Raw genomic sequence first — 19,382 nt, 5'->3', positions numbered from 1 at the left:
ATAAATTCTGCAAAGAGAACAGTTCCTAGAAAAAAAATGTGTATTTGAAATCATAAGTTATCAATTAAAAGGGGTTGATTCACAAAGAAAAACTTCTCAGATACAAGCCTGTCATGTGTCTGGCTCCTTACACCCCCCGCAAACAGTCAGGGGACGTTTCCGTTACCCTCCTCAGGTAAATGATGACCAGAATACCTCTTTTTATTAGCACTTTTCCTCTTCTGAGCAGGATATGGACTGTGGTTGTCTCTGTGAGACAATACAGTATTATAATTTGTATGGAAGGCTCTGCACTAGAGCTCGCTGTTAGAAGAGCCAAACAACGAAAATGACAGGTAGTGTCAGATCCGATACCTAACTGGCATGAACAGCCCCAACAAGTTCCATTGATTATAATGGGAAACATAGGGCTTCCATCCTATGATGGAACAGAAATTTTAATGGAGGTGTGACCGGAGCATTATATATTTGCTGCTGAAATTTAGTGCTATTTGTATAACACCAACTTATTCTGCAGCGCTTTCGAGTAATTACTCCCCTAGCAAGCTAGGTACTCATTTTACCGACCTCGGAAGGATGGAAGGCTGAGTCAATCTTGAGCCAGCTACCTGAACCGTGCGGGGATTGAACCTGCAACCTTCAGGTTGTGAGCAAGAGCTTAGGACTGCATACTGCTGCCTTAACACTCTGCGCACAACTTCAAATTGCTTCACAGTCTCTTGGTCCTTCATGGTTGCTGCTGACCAGGACATGAGACAGCTGCAGACAATCATCGGCCATATCAGTGACTTTCTATAGCCAATGATTGCTTCACAGTCTCTTGGTCCTTCATGGTTGCTGCTGACCAGGACATGAGACAGCTGCAGACAATCATCGGCCATGTCAGTGACTTTCTATAGCCAATGATTGGCTGTAGTTGTTCCATGTCCTGGTCAGCAGCAACCAGGAAGGACAGAGTTGTTGTGAATTTGTTTTATGTAATGGGAAAACCCCTTTAAGCTGAGATCGTGGTACATGGCCTCATGCTTATTTATACATACTCTTTCAAACTGCAGAATCAATGGATATAGGGAGAAAGCTGTATCAAAGCAGATCTATCATCAGACTATTCTGTCCTGTTGGGATTCTTTTGTCCCTTTATGAATTAACCACTAGTGGTCACTGTTTCACACTTGGTAGTACTAAGCTGCAATTTCACTACTTGCCACTGGAGGGCACAGTTTTTTTTTTCCTTAAAGGGGTTCTATCATTAGAAGAAAAAAAAATCAATACTTACCTATTCCTCCCCAAGCAATCTTCTTACTGCATCTTCTCCCCCGATTTTTTCCTGGCTCCAGTCCCCCGAGTCATGTTACCCCCAGCCAGCCAGATCCTCTTCTTCCTGTTATGTAGCATACATTCAAAGGCATTCTGCTTTCTGCAGGTCAGTGTAGTAGGGAATGCCGAATACTATGCCGGGCTATTGCCGGGACTGCACATGCACGCTGTCTCGTAGAAATAGTATATGAACACTCGTGGCGGGACAGCGCGCATTCACAGTCTCGGCAATAGCCCAGCATAGGATTTGGCATTCCCTGCTAGGCAGTAAATACTATGTCACTAGTGACTGGGTACACTGACCTGCAGAAAGCAGACTGACGAGAATGTATGTAACGTCACAGAAAGAAGAGGATCCGGCCGGCTGGAGGTGATGTGACCCTGGGGACTGGAGGAGACAGGAGAAGATGTGGTACGAAGACTGCCTGGGGAGGAATAGGCAAGTATTGATATATATTTGTTTCTAATGGCAGAGCCCCTTTAACTTCCCCTTGAACAATATGGCAGAAGTGGCCTCTTAGCATGCAAGCATCTTGTTTTCTGATTGAGTCTGTTAAGGTGTATTCATCATTACACTCTTGAATTACTAATGAATTAGCCTAATGATTACTGTGTGATTTTGCTTAGTAAAAGCAAATAAAGAATAGACCAAACGCAATCAATGTGAGGAGAGCCGTGAGAGGCAGGAGGAGCTCTTCTTTTATGAATATACCAAACTTATGAACTATGGGACACATTTGCTAAGATCAGTGTTTCATACAAGTAATGCCGGCTTCAGTGCAAAATCTGCCAGAGTAATAGGAGACAAATTTATTAAGAAATGCACGTCTCCTAGTTTACACACATTGTCAAACCAAATCAAGCAGCTTGAAGGAGTTGTCTGTTAACTGGGTGAAATCTCTTCTCTGCGTCGTAGAGGCGTCTAGTTGCCAACAAGATCTACACAAGTGAAAAAAAGGTCACTATATACAAGTAGCCTCTGAGACCCTTTTTATAGGCCATGGGTGGAACCACTTTTAGGGCCTCAGATGACAAGACCGTTCATCTAATCACACCACAACTCTAATCATTTACATATCTACCTGAGATATAACTGCATGCCAAGTTTTGCAGTAAAACGACAACTCCTTCTAGGTGCTTGATTTTTTTCCCCAGGTTCTAGATGTGGGGTCGCCCTCATCAGGGCGAGTGCTCAGCTTAGAGCTAACCTGTCTCCATATTATGCAGTCTTTACATATAGTCTGATAACAGATATACTTTAATCCTGGTGTACCAAAGAACAACAGGACAGGACCCCAGTTGTTGAATTGGGTGTAGACTGACAATAATGGGAGGTCAGACCTGTTGTTGGTGGAAATGCTACTAAAAAAATGATCATTCACGAAGCTGCTGTATTCTGAAGCCCTGCCTATTTTTTTTTAGCGTTTTTCTATGTGTTGGAGAAAATAGCGAAGGCCCGAAGGTAATATTTTCCAGGTGAGCAAACTAGTGTAAATACATTAATAGATCTGTTCCGTCAACCAAGCTCAACTCAAGAACGAGTGGTTTAGTGTTCAATGAAATGAGTTGTATTTATTAATAAGAGGAGAAATAGTGTAACATTTTCACTTTGCAAATCCCCCCCTTTGGGTCTTGTAGCAAATACAGGTATAATATCCTTCTCAGCAGATACTTAATATCCAACTAAAATGGTTAATAACCAGCATTCACAGCCAGTCTATGAGAAGTTGTATTTATGATCACAGTATTAAGCAGTTCTCAGCTGAGTAATGGATCTTACTACGAAGCTGAAAACCTCTGAGCCGAGGAAAAAATACCCCCTTCAGATGAGCAGACAAGGTTGTGGAAAATTGTTTTATTGTAAGTACAAAAGTGCTAATAATTGCCTCACAGCACTATTCACACAGGTAAATTCAGAGAGATCTTTTCTAAGTCAATTAATTTCCGGCGCTGGGGACGTCTCCCCGAGGAACCCACAGAAAGTGCTGTGGTTTAGCTTAAGACAGTTCAGCATTTTCAGATGAAATAGAGTTGAGATTTCCTGCAGCTCGCAGTGAGCGGCTAGAGGTCATAGCTTAGCTGTCCTATTTAGATGTTATATATTCTTTTCGCTTGGAGTAAGTCCAGGAGTTTATCATTTCATTTTGCTCTTTTTTTCTTTTTTTTTTCAGATAAATTTTATTAGACCAGTAAATCTCCGAGAGCATTAACATCGAGATATACGAGGATCCCTTTTAATTTTTTATCCTGTGAACACTTGTGTTTTTCCTTGTCCAATTTTTACTCGCTGCACTTATCCATTAGAGTCAACCCTTACATAGCAAATGTTGTCTATTCTATCCGGACCAATGAACATGCTGCATAGATTATTGCTTTAATTTAATGTGAAGTTTCGTATTATTTATGGCGCTGGTTTGGAATATGAAATACGGCACAAAAAGGCTACTTTCCATTTGAACTCCTACAGTTATGAGTTTAGTATTTCAGGGTTTATTAAATTACATGAAGTTTTGAAAACTTTTTTTAGGCTAGGCCTACACAAGCAACTTTGGATTCTTGGAGTCTGGCCGCGTGCAGCATAATGGCTTGTCCCATCGTAGTTCTTAATGCTGTAATGTGGCTGGGACAAGCTCCCTGTTTTAGTCTATTGCCATTGTGATTAGGTTATAGAGAAAGCGAGAACAATTCCCATCCCGTCTCATATCCACTTTGAGTTATGTAGGACTTGCATCGTGTTGCGTGGATGTGGCGTGCACGGCCGGGTGGCTAGTGATGGGGGCTGATAACTTTTTACCTTCATAATGGGCTTTAGGGAAAAGTGGTATAGAATATATACATATTCCGTTATCCCCCAAGTTAAGATAGCTTCCAATTTGTGATAGTTTAAAGTTTCAACTGCTTATACTGCGTTATCGTTACCTGAGATAACATCTTTTGTGATGATGGTGATTGGCGGCACACGCGAGTGTCGGAAAGAAGAAGTCAAGAAGCACATGTTGTTGTGGGCAAGTAGAGCCAATCAGCAAACTTTGTACTGCTGAACAGACTGAACACAGTATGGCACAGTACATTGCTGTATTACTGTGACGCACCTACATTTGCCAACATTTCCATTCGTGCAACACTTTAGCCATCACCCCCCCCCCCCCCCCGATCAACCCAGGAACGCCCATAAGACACACATGGGACCCTCATTTTTATACAGATTTGCAAAAGCCCCAACTGCTTTGTGACCCATTTTTGGTGGACAATCTTGTGAAAAATAGGATGTTTGGAAGGTATAAAAGTACCTACTGCTAAAAAAAACAAGATGAAGAGCTGCTTCAGTTAAGTGGCTTTCGCCCCAGAACGACTGAAATACTTAAGTGGATACAGTTATGTTAGGCTATGTTCCCAATCCTCCAGTGAATATGTCAAAGGAGCAAAAGTGAAACCAAAAACAGGCCATGCTCATGGGAGAGTTCTGCTTTCCAAAATAAATTTTAAAAACAGAGGCAGAGGAAAGAATTGTCCCACCACCTACTCACCCCCACCAAGTTCCCTACTCAAAGCCCACCAGTAGAACCCAGGAAGGCAGATCACAATTAGAGCAGGAGTCAGGAAACCGAAATCCCCAAGAGGGTACAAATGTTACCAAATTGTATTGAAAAAAGATTATCCGTAATTTCGAAGATAAATGGCTGACAGACAGGATAACAGGCAATGCATTTCTTGGGTTGTACGCTACTCTCTTTATTAAGCCCAGTAAAATCATAGCTCCAAAGATGTATGTTTTATAGGTATTTCGTGTAACCTATTTATGGTGAACAGCGTGCCAAAGGCAGTGGAGAGCTCCAGATGTGTTGACGGTACATTTGCGACATACTGTATAGTTACATTATAGGTTTGGACTGGAGGGCCACTTTAATCCCTTGAAGAGCAGGCCATGTTGGACTTTAAAGTAGATCTGTCCGCTCTCCTGCTATGTCTGCTTTAAAGTGTTACTTTTATTCCCTATGAAAACAAATTCTGGAGTATCTCTTACTACAACTCTGCGTTGTCTGTTATGTCTCCTATACATTTATGAATAAATTGACAACTGGGTGTTACCATTCCCCTTGCAAAAGTGGTGTATTCCTACACTGTCAGCAATGACTGTATAATGTCAGCTTGTGTAGGGTCACACCTCTTTGACAAAGGAATTGGTTACACCCAGTTGTCAAGGTATTCATAAATTTCTAGTAGGAATATCAAAGAAACAGCACAATGCATCAATATGTGAAAATATGTTGCAGAATTGTTATCTCAAAGGGAAAGCAATAATTTACTAAAACAGACATGTCAGGAGAAGTGACAGCTCCCCTTTAAGGAGGACAATTGTTTTGTTGTTGCTTCTTGGCATTTTGGCTCTCATAACTATTCAGCCAAAGTAGTTATATGAGACCTTGGTATTTGCAGAATTTGAAGAAAATAAAAAAAAAGTCTTCTAATTAAAGTTTCTTAAAGGGGTTGTGCCAAGATATTAAATGATCCCTCAGCGACAGGATAGGGGATAACTTTAAGAACAGTGGGTGTCTGACCATTGATAACCACACTGATTGAGAGAACAGGAATCTCAAAGGTCCCCACATGAATGGAGCAGCGGTCACAAATCTGTGTCGCCACGTCATTCTTTACAATGGGAGCATCGGAAATTGCTGAGAACAAGCGCTCAGCAATCTTTGGTGCTCCCCTTGAAATGAATACAGTTGTGGCATGCTTGTGTGAACCTTAAGCCTTAACCTTAACTAATATTATTGATTTATAGAATAGGTAGTTATTAGAGATGAGCGAGCACGCTCGGATAAGGCAGTTACTCTAGCGAGCATCGCTCTTCTCGAGTATCTGCATTCTTGTCCAAGCAGGCTCGAGGGGGTGGCGGGGGGGAGAGACAGAGAGATCTCTCTCACACTTCCCTCCGCTCCGCCCCCCCCCCCCCCCCCCGAGCCTGCTCAGACGAGAATGCAGATACTCAAGAAGAGCGATGCTCACTAGAGTAACTGCCTTATCCGAGCGTGCTCGCTCATCTCTAGTAGTTATTAAAAATAATAGTTCTTTACTTTAACAAATCTTTTTCAAGCTGTTCTGGTTATCTGTAGGACACCTTTTACATCTGACTTACAGCAGGGCAGGAGGTGAACGTATATAGTTGACTTATGAATCACAGGACCATCCTGCTGACTGTATTGGTGGCTTGACAAAGACAAATTGGTAGAACCGTTTCATATGTGTTACAATGGCACTGCTGTATCTTGTGTCTTCTTTAATTACTTCTGGCTTTGAACATCCATCTTTTGGCTCATAGGTAGTGGATTTGTCCTGGAACAATCCCCTCTGATCCTCCTATAGCATTGTCCTGCCGGGACAGGTAGAGGTAATAGAAGACCTGGGTCTACCAATTTTGTATTTCCTGCTGTTAGCCATTCTACAGAGCAGCTTGGAAGACCCCTGGCACCCTTGCATTACATTGATTTAACTGTGTGCCGTGTAAAGTTTTGTGAACATTTTTTTAGCATTAAATACATTGTAGAGGTCTTGAATTATTACTGCACTTATATACTTAAAGAAGACCTGTCATGTCCACATGTTAGCAAGGCCGGGGCTGTGAATGTGTCAAGTGGGCGGTATCCACCACTTACTATTAAATAAATGGCATACTTGTAAACAACTCCAGGTTCCAATTCTACTAAATTTGTGAAGCTCCACTCACTTGTCATATCACTTATCTATTTTGGGAAACGGACCAAGCTTTTTGTAAACATGTTTTTTTGGTTTTTTTTCCGAATATGGCATTTGGGTCTAACTGCATATTTTCAGTACATTTCTTCTGGAAGACTCTTGTGAATGCATTGATAGATCTATCTTATGTGCACATTTAGCAGTTCGGTCTGATAAAAAGTTTTGGACTGTATACTACTCTTGACATGGTAAAATTGGGAAAATCTAACTCCTACACAGAGTTCTGTGATTGTTTAAATAAATTGCGTGGACGTGAAGTTGATTTTTTTTCATTTTATACAGTGAAATTAACTCAATGCCCCATAACGACAAAGTGAAAACAGAATCTTAGAAATCTTTGTCATTTCTTTTATAAATGAAAAACTAACATTTTGTATTGACAGAAGTATTCACACCCTGTACTCACTACTTAGTTGAAGCACCTTTGGCAGTGATTACAGCCTCCAGTCGTCTTGGATATGATGACACAAGGTTTTCACACCTGGATTTGAGGATTTTATGCTATTCTTGTCTGCAGATCCTCTCAAGCTCTGTCAGGTTGGATGGAGACGCGTGTGGACAGATATTTTTTCGTCTCTCCAGAGATTTATAATTGGTATCAAGTCGGGACTCTGGCTGGCCAACTCAAGGACATTCCCAGAGTTGTCCCTAAGCCACTCCTGTGTTGTCTTAGCTATGTGCTTAGGGTCGTTGTCATGTTGGAGGGTGAACTTTCTGTCCAGTCTAAGGTCCCTTGTGCTCTTAAACAAGTTTTCATTAAGAATAACCGTACTTTGCTGCATTTAGTTTTCTATCAACCCAGACTAACCACTGAAAAACACGCCCACAGCATGATCCATCCTTGTAGGGTAGGTATTGGGCAGGTGATGAGCAGCACCTGCTTTCCTCCAGACATAAACCTTAGAATTGAGGCCAAAAGGTTTCATCTTGGTTCCATCAAACCAGAGAATCTTGTTTCTCACAGTCTGAGAGTCCTCTAGGTGTTTTTTTTTCTTGCAAACTCCAAGGGAAGGGGGGGGGGGCTTTAAGGTGTCTTTTACTCAGGAGAGGCTTCTTTCCAGCCACTCTGCCATAAAGCCCAGATTGGTGGAAGCTGCAGTGATAGTTGACCTTCTGGAGGTTTCCCCAATCTGCACACTGGATATTTGCAGCTCAGCCAGAGTGACTGTTCGGTTCTTGGTCACCTCTCTTACTATGGCTCTTCTTCAATTACCTAGTTTGGTGGGTAGGAAGAGTCTAATTGTTCCACATTTCATCAATTTAATAATTAAGGAGGCAGCTTTGCTCTTATGAACTTTCAGTGCTGCAGAAATTTTTGTAGCCTTCTCCAGATTTGTTCCTCCACAAAATCTTCTAACTATGGTCTACAGGCGATTCTTTCCTCCTAATTACTTGGTTTGGGCTCTTGTATGCATTGTGAACTGTGAGACCTTATATAGACAGGTGTGTCTTTTAAAATTCTGTCCAATGAACTGAATTTACCACAGATGACTCCAATCAAGGTGTAGAAACATCTCAAAGATGATCAATAGAAATGAGAAGCCGCAGAACTAAATACCAAAGGGTCTGAATACTCATGTCAAAGCAAAATGTTAGTTTTTCACTTTCAAAAAAAATTACAAAGTTTTTTAACATTCTGTTTTCACTTTATCATTATGGAGTATTGAGTGCCAAATGATGTGGAAAATCTTGATTTTTTTTTTATTTTGCGCAAGGCCAAAACATAAAGTTGAAAAAAAGTAAAAGAGTCTGAAAACTTTCCGGACTCACTGTATATAGTGGTTGTGTACATTTATCGCATTTTTACTCTGTGCTTTATATCAATAAAGTAATGCCTTGTGTCATCCAATGGCAAGTTAAGGGAACACATAGAAGAGTGGAAAGCCTTCCAAGAACCTTGGGACTCAAAGGATTCCTTCTGGAACGCAAATCTGTACCTTTCGATAAATCCAGGACACATGTCAGCTTTAGACTTTAGTTTGAAGGAACATTTTTGCATTCGCTTTGACATTCCGAGTTCATCCAGTCTGTCATGGTCATTTACATTGTCAGATAGTCGTTTAGAATAGCAAACAGGTAAATGCTGACCACAGTGTCCACAATTTTCAGCTTACTTGGAGACTGTGTTTTGCCTGGAATGCAGATAAGTGCATGCTGATTTTTGGAAAAGAATTTTAAGTGTTCCAAATAAGAAGAAGCTCCTCAGACAACAGTTGACTAATACTTTCTGATGTTCCAGAAGCAAATCCTATTAGTAGACTCGCTGGATTACACTGTTAAGGAGTGGTTTAATGCTGAAGAGCTCACGGGTAAGTAGCCGAGAATCTTGTATGCTTTGAAGTGCCAGATGAAGGAGTCAAGGGAGAAAGGAAACCCCAACAAGTCCGCCAAGAGTTTAGTGTCACCGTTCGTTTAGCAGAATGTACAGTATGCACAACCACGGAGCCATAACATGACACAAATCTCCTTGTAGCAAGTATATTTTATTTCAATGATTCCTGACCTCATTACCATAAAGGAACCCCTAAAAAATACCACCCCAAGTAACCCCATACTCCTAGTTTCAAAGAACACTGGCATATGGGCAGGTAAAGCCTGTACTACTTTTGCCTGTCCCTTCTATAGTTCCTGCTGCTGTCTTCCAGGGAACCCTGGTTGGAAAAACCACATTATGGGGCATGTTGCATAATGTCTTTTTGGACATCTCCTGATTTATTGTCTACATTAACATCACAAACGGTCGAAAAAGAGAAAAAGGTGTGTATATATATATATATATATATATATATATATATATATATATATTTATATTTATATTGAACTGTTTGCCATATTATTTAAGTAGTTGTCCGAGTTAATTTTTCTTTCAAAAATTCCTGCTTCTCATCTCTGAAAATTATGAAACATCCTACACTCCCCTCTCCTAGCTCCCGCAGAAGCAGCACCGTGGCTAACAGGTCGCAGTCACCTGCTTACTGCAGGTTTTGGCACTGAGGTATGTGATTGGCTGCAGCAGCCTGTGACATCATGTACATAGACTGACTGCAGCCTGTAAGCACAACATCACAGTGGAGATCGGAGCTGCAGTGGGGGAGCCAGAGAGGTGAGTACAGGATATTTTATTATGTTTTGTCATGGATAGTGCTAATTTAAAGAAAAAAGATAACTCAGGCTACTCCTTTAAGTTGATAATATGTACTTTTGACAATCTTTTTGTTAGAGGGGTCCCCTAAAAGTAAACTGATCACATAGTGTCCTGCTGCTGGGACTGCTAGCAATGAGCAATAATCTGTAAGGAAACTGGGCAGCAAGTGTTCAGCTTTCCTATATCACCAGCAAAGTAGAGATTTAAAGGGTATTCCAGTTAGATTAATTTATCCCTTATTCGGGGGTAATTAGCTGATCGGTGGGAGTTCGTCAACTGGAACCCCCAACCAATCGTGAGAACGCAGGGATCCCATTCTCTGTACTTTGTTCACTGGAGGACCGCAGCTCATACCTGACCCGACCTGTGCAAGGTTGCATCCAATGGAGCCCTCACCGCACATGCACAATGACGCTCCATTCATTTCAATGGCCTGATGTAAATAGCTGAGCATAGCGCTCAGCTATTTGTCAGCCCATTGAAATGAATGGAACACTACTACGTATGCACAGTGAGGGCTCTATTCAATGTGAACTTGCACAGGTAAGAGCTGCAGTCCTTCAGTGAATAGTAATGAGGCAAATTGTACCCCCACGTTCTTGGGATCGGTGGGCATCTCCCACCGATCCATCAGTTTTCACCCATCCAGTGAATAGATGAAAACTTAAAAAACATTTACTTACTAGAATACTCCTTTAAGTGCTCTTTTTTTGACAGGCCATCTAGTTCAGAAGGATAGGGGAATGTTGGACCCTTTCATCTTTTAGAGACTATTTGCAATGGATCATATATATGTCTACTTTGGGTATATGAAAACGAGTCAACCCTTCATAGGAGAATTCCCAAATTTAAATGCTATTCCGACTGACCAGTGCCGCTTTCATGGGCAGCACAGGCCAATCAAAGCAGCGTGTAGTGTCTTAGACTAACGATGCAGTAGCAATGCACAGTGTGCATCAGGTGGTCGGAGGCGTGGTGCACCCATCTTTGTTTGTCCCAGACCGGAGGGAGGGTCACTTTAACATTCACAGGATAAGTGATAAATATGTCATTGCTTGGGATCCCACCGATCACAAGAACATGAGTTCCACATATCCCTTCCCTCCGCAGTGTACCCCTCCCAGTGAGGAGGAGCTTGAATAAGTGACAGCTGAGCGTGCCTGCTTCTGCTTGATACACCTGTTTGGGACTGCCAGAAACGGAGTACAGCGCTCTGTTATCTCTGGCAGTCCCATAGAGTTAGCCATCGCCCAATTCAAGTTCAAGGGTTGCATCAAGGAGGAACAGTAGACAAGGACATCCATTCTTATGATCATAGGGTTCCTTGAGGTTTGACCCCCAGTGGTCATAGATTTATCACCTATGATTGGTGTCAGATATGAATTCTGGTAATATCCCTTTAAGTCTCCATTGAGTCTATGCAGATGCTGTACAGTTTGAAATAGACGTTGTGTTACAAAACCTGCTTTGCTTACCTCTGTAAATGGTTTTAAAATGCGTGTAAATGAGTTTTACTATCTATGGCAGCATCATTTTCATGGCCATCTTATAAATGAATGAAAATGTGATGCCTACACCTGAATCTACCAGACGTGGGCAAAAGCCTAAACATTTCCAGTGTCTTGCGATAACGCATAAACGTATGATTTTTCACGGTTCTCTTGTATTTTCGCACACTGTTCCCTTATTCTTGAAAGAGTTAATAACACTTTCATAGTTTGTAGAGGTAACCATAGATATAGATCTACTTTTTTATTTACCTTTGTTAAGCCTGGCTCAGCTTAGAAATTGCCCCGGGGTGATAGACTAATCTGATACTGGAGTCTGACCTGACAACAAAACAGCCTCCTCTGTGGATGGCTATGACAGCTCTCACTAAGGACTGTGATGTGACCAAACAGAAGGAGAATAGGCTACTTCTGAGACAGTTTAAGTATGCGCCATCAGTCTTATAAATGCCGCGCGTGGCCTTTGTGTTTAGGGGATTGCTGGCATAGGCTCTGTTAGTTACGTAGACTTGGTGGGATCGTAATAATTTTTGTATTCCCATAGCGGTTTGAGGTTAATCTTCTCTGTATAAGTTACGGCAAAATACTTTTTAGGATACAGTTTTTTGGGTTTTTTTACATCAGGAGCTTATAATTATGTTAGTTTTGTCCTATAACAGCAAAGGTACTGCGGTGTACTGCAGCTTGATATACTGTCACAATGCTGTATACTTGTGTATATTCAAGACATTGTGAAGGACTATAAAACCCCGACGCTGTTTCTGGAGGACACCAGTTTTGTTTATCTGATCTTGTAGATCCCCTTTAACCACTTTGGGTGGCTTCACACGAACGTGTGCGTGCGCCGTACATAGGTGCGCACCCACGTACGTGCACGATCATGCGTGAATGCAGGTGCGTTCATTGCTTTCAATGGAGCCGCGGCTGCTGCTGGTGGCTCTATTGGAGGCAGGGGTTTGCCAGCACCCCTTTATTGTTTTTCAGGGAAGAGCTTTAAATATAAGCTCTTCCCTGGAAAACAACTGTTTTAGTGTAAAAAAAAATAAATATATATATATATATATATATATATATATATATATATATTTACCTGTTCACCGCTGCCTTGTCCCCCATGCGGCAGATGTGTTATTAACCCCCGTGGGAATTAAAGAATTCGCTGCTGCACCTGCCACATCTGTGACAGATGCGGCAAAGGAATTCTAAATCCCCGCAGGGAATATAGAATTCCCTACCGCAGCTGTCACATCCTCTCTGCGCTGCCCCCGACTCTGCAATGCAGTTCTTTTAGCAGGCGGGGAATTAAAATTCCCGCCTGCTGAAAGAGCTGCTTGTGATTAGCTGAGCGCCTCAGCCAATCACAGGCAGCTCTCGCCTATCATTCATTCACCGAATGCTGCCTATGATTGGCTGAGGCGCTGTTTCTTACAGCCGGCACCCGACGGAGCTGTTGCCGTCGGGTGCCGGTTGTATGAAACAGACGGCAGCCACGATGTATGGAGGGAGATCACCCCGCAATCCCCCTCCATACATGCCCCAACGCCGCATGCTGTCAAAAGGCATATCAGCAAGGGTTAAGTTAACAACAGAGTCTCTCGGGGATTTATGCAATATACCAAGTAATGCTGTATGTTTTAAAGGAGTCATTCAGTTGTAAACTATTGATGGCGTATTTGCAGAATAGGCTACCAATAGTCGATCAGCAGGGTCTGCAGTGACCTACTCTAATCAGCTGTTTGCCACACCAGTTCACTCATGCACTAAGTTGATTTCTGTAGGAAGCGGAGCTGTCTGCTCCCTGCAGAAATCAGCTCAATGCATGAGTACCACCGGCCTAGAGAACAGCTGATCAGGGGAGGTCCTAGGCAGGAAGTCCTCGCTGATCGACTATTGGCAGCAGATCCTGGAGATATGCCATCAAGAGTTTACAGCTAGACTACCTCTTTTTTCTCTAGATCGACTTTTATCACCTATCCATAGTTAGACTATAAAAGTCTGATTGGTGAGGGTCTCACCACAGAGACACTCACCAATCCCATGAACGGAGGTCCTGTGTCCTCTTTTCTCTTCAATGCGGGCTCACTGCACCGACTGGAAATTGAATGGAGCGGTGGCCATTCAAGCATGCATGATGCAGATCCAATCATTTCAATAGTGTGATGGAAGTAGCCAAGTAAAAGCACTCGGCAATCTCCAGCAATCCCATTGAAGATGAATAGAGCAGCACTGCAAATCCTTGACTTCTGCTCAGGTTTATCTCCTCCTCCTTACCATAGGAGATACAGTGAGCCCACAGTGAGAAGGAGAGGGGGGGCACAGGACCCCTGTTCTCGAGACAGAGGGGGTCTCAGTGGTGATCAGACTTTTTGATAGGTGATAAAAGTAATTCTTGGTAACACCCCTTTACATGTTACGACTGCTGGGTATTGTAGGCCGGTACCTATAGGTGGTCCTGTGGGAAGGGCACCTGCTGAAGGAGGTTTTATCAAAAAATTGAATGGTGTGTATGCTTATGTAAATTATGTATATATGTTAATAAGGCATTCACAGTACTGTGGTAGTAAGAGAAGAATGCCCAGAATGGGACAATGGGAAATCTGAAAAAGGTGCTAGATCTTGTGAGGACCATCACAATGTTCTACGTTTTGTAAGAGCATTCCTGTATGAATTACACTGTGTTATATCTAATATACTAGACAGTCTGCAGTTACAGGTTCCAATGATGAAAATCTAGTACTGATCTGGACCGTTTTTAATTCCAGTTTGGGTCTAAAATACTTTAATGCTCTCTATTTTGCCGGAAGCTTTCAAAACCTTTCTTGGTTCTAGTAATCATAATATGGTACACTTAGAAGGGTTGCCCCATCATTGACAACCCTTTTCAGTATGTGGTGCCTGGGGCAAACAACTAATTGCCTCATGTCTCTCTCTTGGGTTCCCTGGAAAACAGTTGATTTTGTTTGAGGAATCTGTGGCCGGCCAGGGATTCTGCTGCAGGAGAAATGGGCATTCTTTGTAAAAAAAATAAATAAATCAAGCACCTAGAAGGAATAGTCGTTTGGCTGCAAAACTCGTCATAAAGTTATATCTCAGGCAGATATGCAAATGATTAGAGTTGCGGTGTGATTAGATGAACGGTCTTGCTACCTGAGGCCTTAAAAGGGGTTCCACCCTTGGCCTATAAAAAAAAGCTGTCGGAGATTACTCGTGTGTAGAGGACCTTTTTTTCTGCTTGTTTAGAGCTTGTTGGCAACTAGACATGCCTCTACAGTGTTATCAAAGAGATTTCACCTAGTTACCAGAGTCTGAGAGGGGGCGCATTATTGGAATGTGAGAAGCTGGATGGTCGTATCAATGAATTGTCCCCACCGAGGCCATTCTGAACAGACTGTTAGGAAGTGTTGTTAGCAGTGGATGTATGAGGGCATGCACACAAGGCGACCCGCTCAGGACACCCTCGACAGACCACCAGTAGAGAGGATTGTCTGATCATTTAACAAGCAAGAACAAATCCAACTGTTTCATTGTCCACCAACCAGAAATAGGTGACGCCATTGTTACAGGTCCCTGTGTCTGTCGGAACCATTTCTAGGTGCTTGGCTGAAGGACATTTGGTGTCACGGCACCCATTACGTGTACAGCCTTTGACCGTTGCCTCCATTTGTAGTGGTGTCATGAACGATGAAACTGGACTGCTACAGAACTCAATTGGTTTGTCTTCAGCAATGAATTCAGGCTTCGTTTTGGCACTGAAGACGGCCATGTTCGTTTCTGGAAATCTAGGGGTGAGCATCTTAATCCTGCCTTTGTTACGGAGAGACACACTGCCTCCAATGTTGGTCGGATGGTCTGGGGGGGGGGGTGTATTGCTGCAAGGATGCAATACAGGGGGCCATCGCATGCAATGGTTGGTCAACTTTAGTAGTAGTTTGAGGGACAGTGACAGCTCAGCGATATGTTCAGGACATCCTGTAGCCACATGTGTTCCTCTCATGGCGGTTTCCAAGAGGCATCTTCCATCAGGATAATGCTCGGCCGCACACACAAGGGGGGTCACAGGAATGTCTCCACAATATTGTCACACTTTTGTGGCTGCCGAGTCGCCAAATTTATCACCAATAGAATGTCAACGGGACTATCTGTGATGCCAACTTCAGCAGACTACAAATTTCCACAATCTAGAGGCTTAGTTATAGCAAATGTGGACCGATATGCTGCAGGATACGATATAAAATCTGTATGCCTCTATGCCCACCTGTATCACATCTTGTATCCAACCTAAAGGTTGCCCAACAGGGTACTAGAGCCTCCATGCTCCCTGTATCACATCTTGTATCTAAGCTAGAGGCAGTACAACAGGGTACTAGAGCCTCCATGCCCCCTGTATCACATCTTGCATCCAAGCTAGAGGCGGTCCAACAGAGTACTAGAGCCTCCATGCCCCTCCATATCACATCTTGTATCCAAGCTACAGGCAGTACAACAGGGTACTAGAGCCTCCCTTCAAGGGTTCAGTTTTTCGTAATAATTTCTCCTTTTGCCCTGATATTAAAATCACTTAATTATATCAATGTTACAATCACACAGAGAACGTTTCATTCGATTCCGACAACTCCTCCTAGGTAATGGATTTTTTTTGACAATGAGTGTTGTATTGCTGGCCATCGACTGTCCTGTAATACAAGGACTGATGATAATATGCTAAACGGGGGCTGCTCTTACAGTTCCCAGCTAATAGAGTGGAGTCCTGCAGTTCCCAGCTAATAGAGGGGAGTCCTAAGCGGGATGCCCTGCTGTATGGCATCTATGTGTCCTAACGGGGCATATAAACAAGGATTGTGTTCTCCTGTAATTCATTCAGATGCTTATGTTCACTACCTCAAGTGAGAATGATGTAAGGACTTGACACCTTCTTGACAACCCTTTATGTGTACATGGCAATTAAAATGGTTGTATGCGATTAGAAAAACATTCATATTTTCATTTAAAAACACTGCCACACCTGTAATAGGTTACATGTGGTATTTCAACTTAACCCATATTACTACAATGGAGCTGTGTTGTAGTACCATCCCATGGACAGGTGTGGTGCGGTTTGTAAAAGAAATCAGATGCATTTCTTGTTTTCTTTTTTTAAATCCCAGACAAAGGTTTCAAGTGCGCCCCCTGCATTTCAATTCTGGTGATATTTTGTTTTGTAACGTTAGCCACTGCCCAACTATGAATGTAAAGAGCTAAGCTGACACAGATGGTGCATCCTCTTCCTTTATACGTTTCTTCTGCCTATTTTACAATTCAGTCCCGTTTTCTGCTAAATAAATTGTATAAAAATGTTTCAAGGTGACTTAAAAACAAATTAAACAGTTTTTCACAAGTTTTTACAATTTAATATAATCTGACAACATGTACATGGTAGTCTGTTAATAAGGTCTACTTTGTTACCCACACGACTAACGTGTTTGTTTGTCTACTTACGTGTGTACGTTCCCCTCCGATCCTTTAGAGTTTTAATTAACACTCTTCACATAATGTCTTCTGAATTTACACTTACGTGTCCACTTTAAATCCAGCTGACGCTTATATCTTTAGCAGCTTAACGATATCTTAACTTTGATATTTGCTTAAGCTTGTAACAAGCCCACTATAATATTGCATGTGGCCTAACAAACTTAGCTGTGTATGCTAGCTATTAATAATCTAACCTGGTTTCCAGTGGACCATACCAAGTTTGTTCAGTCAGTTTTTGTCTATGCAAACTCGTTGCCAAGTATTTATTTTTTATATTCACTCTTTGTCAAAAAAATTAAGCCCCTAGAAAAATTGTCGCCTTGCCACAAAACTCGGCATGCAGTTATACAAATGATTGGAGTTGTGGCGTGATTAGATTAATGGTCTTGCCACGTGAGACCCTAAAAATGGTTTCCCCCATGGCCTATAAAAAGGCTCTCAGAGGCTACTTGTCTGTATTGGACTTCTTTTTCTGCTTGTGTAGAGCTTGTTGACCATGAGATTCCTGTGCAACGCAATCAAAGAGTTTTTGCGCAGCTTACAAAGCTTGAGATGGGACATATTATTGGAATGCGAGAAGCTGGATAACCCTGTCAACAAATTGCCCATCACCTGGGCCATTGTGACCAGACTGTGAGAAGGTGTTGGTACCAGTGGATACGTGATGGCACACACACAATACGACCAGGCTCAGGACACCTTGAGCAGATCACTAGTAGAGCGGATCACCTAATCATCCAAATCGCACAAGCAATTCCAACTCTTTCATTGTCCGCCACCCAGAGACAGTGGGCACCATCATTACAGGTCCTGTGTCTGTTGGAACCATTTCCAGGTGCGTCGCTGAAGGACATTTAGTGTCACAGTGCCAATTATGTGTTCTGCCTTTGACACCCACTCACGGACATCTCTGTTTACAGTGGTGTCATGGACAACAAAACTGGACGCTATGGAGTGGAACCAGGTTGTCTTCAGTGATGAATCCAGGTTTAATTTGGGCGCTGGCAACGGCCATGTTCGTGTTTGAAGACCTCAGAGTGAGTGCCTCAATTCTGCCTTTGCTGTATGGCGGCACACTGGTCTTGGGGGCCACTGCATACGACAGTCACACCTAGAAATGGTATGAGGGGCAATGATAGCTCAGCATGTTCAGGACATCCTGTAGTCACATATGTTGCCTCTTATGGCAAGACCTCCCAGAGGCATTTTCCAGTAGGATAATGCTCGGCCGCACACAAAGGTGTCACAGTAATGCCTCCATAACATTACCACACTTCTGTGGCCTGCCTGGTTGCCAGATTTATTGCCAATAGAACATGTATGGGATCATCTGAGATGCTAAGTTTGATAGCCTACGTGTTTGCATGATTTAGAGGCTCTGTTACAGGAAATGTGGACCGATATGCCGCAGGATACCATTAAGAACCTGTATGCCTCCATGCCCACCCAAATCACATTTTGCATCCAAGCTAGAGGCTGCCCAACAGGGTACTAGAGCCTCCATGCCCACCAGTATCACATCGTGTTTTCAAGCTCCAAGCTAGAGGCTGCCCAACAGGGTACTAAAGCCTCCATGCCCACCCATATCACATCTTGTATCCAAGCTAGAGGTAGTACAACAGGGTACTAGAGCCTCCATGCCCGCCCATATCACATCTTGTATCCAAGCTAGAGGTGGTACAACAGGGTACTAGAGCATCCATGCCCACCCGTATCACATCTTGTATCCAAGCTAGAGGCGGTATAAATCATTCACATAGACATTAAGTGATATTATTCTATCCTACTACAGTCACCACTGGGGGGAGCCTAGAAGCAAACTGCATACTATCTGTACATTGACCTCCGAATTATGCAGTAAGGTTCAAAACTCCCCGCTAGTGGCAACGGCAAGGAGAGAACATTTCATGATTTAACTGTAAATGACAGGGATGTGGAGCTCTGGATGTGGTCTCCAAGACACGGAACCCCATTCTCGGAATCGAAAGGGGTGGGTGGGTCTCAGCAGTGAAACCCCCATCAATCAAACTTTTATTGCCTATCCTGTGAATAGGTGGTAAAAGTCAGTCTTGGGATAACCCCTTTAAGTTATCTTCGTGGGATAACCCCTTTAAAAAAAATGATCTCTTCTTCTAGTTTACTATGTG

General features: G+C 42.7%; 1 protein-coding gene across 4 annotated transcripts in view; it reads left to right on the top strand.

Moving 5' to 3' along the window:
• The window catches only part of FTO (FTO alpha-ketoglutarate dependent dioxygenase), a 288,006-nt gene that overhangs the window by 176,459 nt on the left and 92,165 nt on the right, over positions 1-19,382 (top strand). The window contains exon 9 of one of the 4 annotated variants that reach the window (XM_066583910.1): positions 2,740-2,779. The exons of 2 other annotated variants lie outside the window; for them this stretch is intronic. In XM_066583910.1, coding sequence (XP_066440007.1) covers positions 2,740-2,779 — 40 coding nt within the window. Of the gene's footprint in view, positions 1-2,739; positions 2,780-3,488; positions 3,631-19,382 lie in introns of those variants that run through there. One more of the 4 variants, XM_066583913.1, reaches the window with a different exon arrangement.

Source organism: Eleutherodactylus coqui, chromosome 11 (genome assembly GCF_035609145.1).
Source record: "Eleutherodactylus coqui strain aEleCoq1 chromosome 11, aEleCoq1.hap1, whole genome shotgun sequence".
NCBI classification, from domain to species: domain Eukaryota; kingdom Metazoa; phylum Chordata; class Amphibia; order Anura; family Eleutherodactylidae; genus Eleutherodactylus; species Eleutherodactylus coqui.
Note: the sequence above shows the minus strand (reverse complement) of the source record. Positions and strands in the feature narration are given on the sequence as shown.